This window comes from Setaria italica, chromosome IX (genome assembly GCF_000263155.2).
Source record: "Setaria italica strain Yugu1 chromosome IX, Setaria_italica_v2.0, whole genome shotgun sequence".
Classification (NCBI taxonomy): Eukaryota; Viridiplantae; Streptophyta; class Magnoliopsida; order Poales; family Poaceae; genus Setaria; species Setaria italica.
This window is the reverse complement of record NC_028458.1, coordinates 47608603-47613954: the sequence shown is the minus strand read 5'-3', so window position 1 is coordinate 47613954 and position 5352 is coordinate 47608603. Positions and strand designations below refer to the sequence as shown.

The 5352-nt window shown below is 40.9% G+C and overlaps 1 protein-coding gene and 1 long non-coding RNA gene across 2 annotated transcripts in view; one reads left to right on the top strand and one right to left on the bottom strand.

Moving 5' to 3' along the window:
• Positions 1 to 1844, bottom strand: part of LOC111255930 — a 2482-nt gene extending 638 nt beyond the window's left edge. The window contains exons 1-2 of the long non-coding RNA XR_002676085.1: positions 1710 to 1844; positions 906 to 1024 (exon numbers count right to left, since the gene is read on the bottom strand). This is a non-coding gene — a long non-coding RNA (uncharacterized LOC111255930). The remainder of the gene's footprint in view (positions 1 to 905; positions 1025 to 1709) is intronic.
• LOC101781076 (myb-related protein 2) lies at positions 1828 to 4557 on the top strand. Its single transcript, XM_004984463.4, has 7 exons — positions 1828 to 1986; positions 2099 to 2312; positions 2395 to 2471; positions 2553 to 2610; positions 2692 to 2779; positions 2847 to 2916; positions 3635 to 4557. Exons 2-7 carry the CDS (start codon positions 2099 to 2101, stop codon positions 4181 to 4183), a joined length of 1056 nt encoding a protein of 351 aa, XP_004984520.1. The 5' UTR covers positions 1828 to 1986; the 3' UTR covers positions 4184 to 4557.
• Positions 4558 to 5352: the final 795 nt, after the last annotated feature.

Sequence of the window (5352 nt, the reverse complement as noted above, 5' to 3'; positions counted from 1 at the left end):
CCCCCCCCCCCCCCCCCCCCCTGGCTACCCTTTCGCCGGATTCAGCACCAAAGATAAAGCTACGGCTAGAAAGAGCTTATTCCATGTTCTAATGCGCGGCCGTCTTGGTTTGTGCTCCTGATGATCAGCCATCATTGACCACAATTCCCCAGCCAATGGCCCGTGGAATCATGCATAGAGCGATTTAGGTTTGGAGCGACGGAAATGCACCAGCATGCCTCGCTTGAACAGGAATGGGTGTACAGATATCATATCAAGAGGACAGTTTTCTTATCCTAATTCCTAATGGATGGAACAAAGGAACTAGTGGTCTGTAAGTGCAGGGATTCCCTGAAACAACTTCAGAGAAGACTGGTTGATCCACAAAATGGCAACAAGCAAACACCGCAAAATAGCAACATACAAAGCACGATGCTACTGGCTCGGACCACTCGTACCAGTTGCTTTTGAAACAAATGCCTGCCAAGCTTTTATTTTTGCAAGGCCTGAGAGGATCTGGACGCAATTCATTGTATTTGATTTACCAGGGCAATATTTGATTTCTGAGGTATATTTGTGACTTATGATAACCAGAACAAATGGAAATGATGGCAAAAATTAACTGGACTATCCCTTAAATGGAAGAGCTGAACTACACAAATCAACTGGAAGAGGCGCTTACAGGTTGAAAATTATAGCATCTCCCAAGTTATATAAAAAGCACTCTATATAAGACAATGGTAAGCGCCACCTATTCGGCTATTCCAGATGACTGGACTTCATGGCAGTTAGAGGTATCAAACATTGAACTGAGACGGTTCTGTTGAAGTATGGAAGACGAATAAACAAGACTAACTATATCAGTTTGGATATAGGCGCGCTTACAAAGCTAAAGCAACAAAGAGCAGTGAAATAAAGGAACTAACCGTCATTTTTAAGCCCCTACTTTCTGCATCTTATGTAGAACAGGTAGCAACCAAACTCAGAGGACTCCTCCATACAGATGCACAGCCCATTAGATTCTCCTATCCACTTTTCCTTTTCCCTGATAGCCGAACAAGTACAAAACTTACATGAGGAGACAAAAGGGAACCATATGCTTATTCCAATATTCCATGCTTTGCTTTTGTGCAGTCCCAAGGAAGGCATCACTAATGGAATGAGTTCCTTTCACTTTATTTATATGCAAAACTTTATTGAATTCTTCTTCTGGATGCATCTGGTCAAAAAGAAATTTAAACTTTGCTCTAGTATGAATGATAAAAATTATTCTCTAATTAACTATATACCATGCTTGTATACGAACGCGTACATTTGCCACAGCATCTGTGGTTGCAGAACATACAGGATCCTAATCGATGTCAACTACGCACAGATGTTTACCTTTGATTTCATAATACAAGTGCAGTGGACAGCGGAATTAATTCTGAACGTGTAAGATATAGTCCAAGAATATAGTAGCCCTACAAGCTCAAAGACAGCATTACAAACTACATCTCAAAAGTTCTTAGTGAGAACAAGGTTCCCACTTTTATCTGCAAGAAGAATAAACTTAACAAATATGTGTGCCTGTAACCCCCTCCCTCCCTTTGTGCCAGTTAAAGCAATATCAACCATATTTGTTAGTGTTGGAATCAGAATGCAAATGTGTTCGCAGAATTGGTAAATAAAAAGATAGGTGCGCATAGGGTCCACAGGTACCTTAAGGAATAAGGATAATATCTCTATACCTCTTTTCAGTTGCTGCGAAGATTGGGTCAGGCTTGAGTGCTTGTTCCAACGATTCGAAATTCTCTCCTCACTTGCCTTATAAAACCAGTCTCTGCACAACATCTTGGCATGAGTAGTCCTAGTTTGTTAGAGCAGACTCCCAAAGAATATAACTCCATTGTGTGATAAAACCCTCTTAGTTCACCAAAAACGAAGGGCTCATAAACTGCAAGAGTCGGTTCCTATCAGGATTGTGGAGTCTGCAACCAGATATCAATACAAAATAGAATTGAAGAGGTATGGGATGTGTGATGTGTTTGTTATTTGGTTTGCTCAAACAAAAGAAAAAAAAGGAGGAAATTTCTTGTCATAGGTCCTAACCTTTAAGGCTGCAATATCTTCATGCCAGATGTATCATCATCAACAACAGCTCCAGAGTCACAGCCATTTCCTGTCTTCTAGGCAGACATCCCCTCCAGAAAGGCATTTGCTTCTGCAAGGAGGGAGTATTCCAGCAGAGCCAGGGCTTGTGCTTTCAACTGATGCTAAGCCTAGGTTAAAATGGACACCTGAGCTACATGAGCGCTTTGTGGATGCGGTAAATCAACTTGGTGGACCTGATAGTAAGTACATGCTTAAACCATCTATCTGTCATACAAGCTAACACAAGGAAGATTACCATCTAATTCTGTAATAATAATGCAGAAGCTACACCAAAGACGATCATGAGACTCATGGGTGTCCCTGGACTAACGCTATATCACCTTAAGAGTCATCTTCAGGTAGACATGGAATTCCTAGTATAGTGTTTTACCTTGTACATGCCTTGTAGCAAGAAACTAAGTTGATTTGTCTTTTACTAGAAATACAGGCTAAGCAAAAATGTTCACGCCCAAGCTAATGGCGGAAATGCAAAAAATAGTAAGTACAACATTCTCAGATTACCTAGCAGTTATCAGCCTCCTATTAAGCTTAGTACTGAACGTCCTTTCTGCTCTTCAGTGGTTGGTTGCACCATGGCAATGGAGAAGCCACCTGAAGGAAATAGTTCACCAGCTAGCCACATAAACCTTGGAACCCAGACAAACAAGTAAGAGATGAATAAATGTTTGCTTCAGCATGTTTGGAGAAGATAACATAGTTTTGCAATTTATCAGATCTGTGCACATAGGTGAAGCCCTTCAGATGCAAATTGAAGTACAACGCCGACTGCACGAGCAACTAGAGGTACGAAAGCAGAAGAAAATAAATAATATCACCAACTAAATTACCAATTCTACATTCCTTACAAATACATAAACGTTTACATTTTGTTAGTTGATACATCAGTAGGAGATATATAGAGTAGAACACTAGAGTAGGTTGTGTGGCAGAACATATAGCAAAATGGATCCAAAACCAGATTTTAAGTATATACTAGAACCCTCATCGAATGAATGTTTGTTTTGTAATGGAAGTACATGATATACAGAGCATCCAAATAAAAATATATATACATAGCTTAATCATCATTTAGTAAACTTCAGGGACACACTCAAGTAATGTATAATGCCACATGTCAGTGAAACTACGTCACAATCACCATTCCATTAAGAAAAATATTACTTATACTTGCTCTGATCACCTCAATTATTTTAGCCAAGAACTAATTTCATCTATTTCCTATATTACTAAAACATCTAGGGGGAAAAGTGTATGTGATGTATGCATATATTTTGCTCCAGAGCATCCACAAAGCTTGTCCTGCGTCGAGGAATTATCTCATTTATCTTGTCATGGTCATCTAGGGTCTAAGGAGATGATCATTTGAATGAACCCAATTTAAACAAGAACATGTAAAACGGCGATGCTTATGAAAAGTTCAGAAAAACTGGCCAACTGTAAATTCAGAATTTATTCTTTCCATGTATCAAGCTGCCTTACACATAATGATGCCTTTCAACAGGTACAGAGACATTTGCAACTCCGCATTGAAGCACAAGGGAAGTACCTACAATCTGTGCTAGAAAAGGCACAGGAGACACTTGCAAAGCAGAATGCAGGGTCAGTTGGCCTAGAAACTGCGAAGATGCAACTATCAGAATTAGTCTCAAAGGTATCGACAGAATGCCTCCAGCATGCATTTACAGGCTTCGAGGAGATGGAAGGTTCACAAATGGCACAAGGGCACACCATGCAACTTGGTGATGGATCAGTTGACAGCTGCTTAACTGCTTGTGATGGCTCACAAAAAGATCAAGATATCTTATCAATCAGCCTTTCCGCTCACAGAGGAAAGGAGATAGCAGGCATGGCCTTCGATATACAAGCAAAAGAAAGAGGAAGTGAGGATTTATTTCTTGACAAGCTAAGCAGGACACCTCCAAGCCACCAAGAGAGGCGTGAGAGAGACAGTTTTATTATGGCAGCAAAATTGGACCTGAATATCAATGACACAAATGATGGGCCTCAGAACTGCAAGAAATTTGACTTGAATGGGTTCAATTGGACCTAGGAAGAGTTAGCAAAAAACCTTGAGGATAGAATTTGACTTGCTTCATCAAGAGTGACAAGCCTATAAGCTTTGGCTCCCTCTGCCAAGCTAGTAGCAACGAGACGAGAGGAAGTGAAATTGAATGAGTTCTTTGATCAGCGGCATTGACGCATCCTCCATGGCAGGACCTAGGTCATACTCGGACCAACGGTGCTCTCGGCCATCGCAATTCACTAAAATAAGTGATGAAGTTAACAATAAGTAGGGCATGCAGATTGGTAGTGTATGAGAGAACTGGGTTTTCGTCTCATATTCCTTATTATGACTGTACCAACATAGAAATACAACGATTTTTGTTGCAAACCGCATCACTGATTAGCGGTTCGGACTGACCATGCCAAGGAACCGATTCATCTTCTGTTCATTTTTTTTTCGCATCAGCACGGCGTCATGCCCAGACGGGGCCGGCCGACCCTGTTGCCATCTAAAGGATCTACAAGATTACCATTCATGCATAGTGGTTTCAGGAGGCTAAAGCGCCAATGCACAAATCCAAGAACCGATCAGGGGCTCCCGATAAAAACGGCAACCCCCGATTAAAAGGAAACGAACATGCAAATAAGTCGTACCTCCAGATTGATCTGGGTGGCGGCGGCCGATGGGTGGTTGCGGTCTTGCGGAAGCAGCATCTCCCCCTGGTAAAAAATCGCCGCTTCCCCTAAAAAAACCAGGGCGAATTTTGCCGACTTGGAGAAGGGAAGCAAGCATCGGGGGATTCTTGTTCCATCTGACCATTTAGGCTTGGGAAAATAGTTCTGCTACTCTCTCTCAACGGTTCTGTCAAGTTTGATTTCAAGGTTGCTAATTGGACCGCGCTATCCGGCGACGGTTCGCACTGCCGCTACTGCCGCGCTGGGTCCAGTGACAGTGATAAATGAGTATTATTCATTCATCGAGTGTCCGTTTTTAATTTCGTTTGCGTCCTTACATTCCTAGTGATGAAATCTACAAAATAAGATTCATATTTGATATATTTTAATACTATTTTATACAACTAGCAACTTATAGACAAACTGTATAGCAACTTATAAATAAAAATAAAATAGTGGTATTATCGATTAACAGTAACTTATATAGAGAACATGTGATGACTTATATGTTATATTAATTATAACTCACATAGAGTCAAT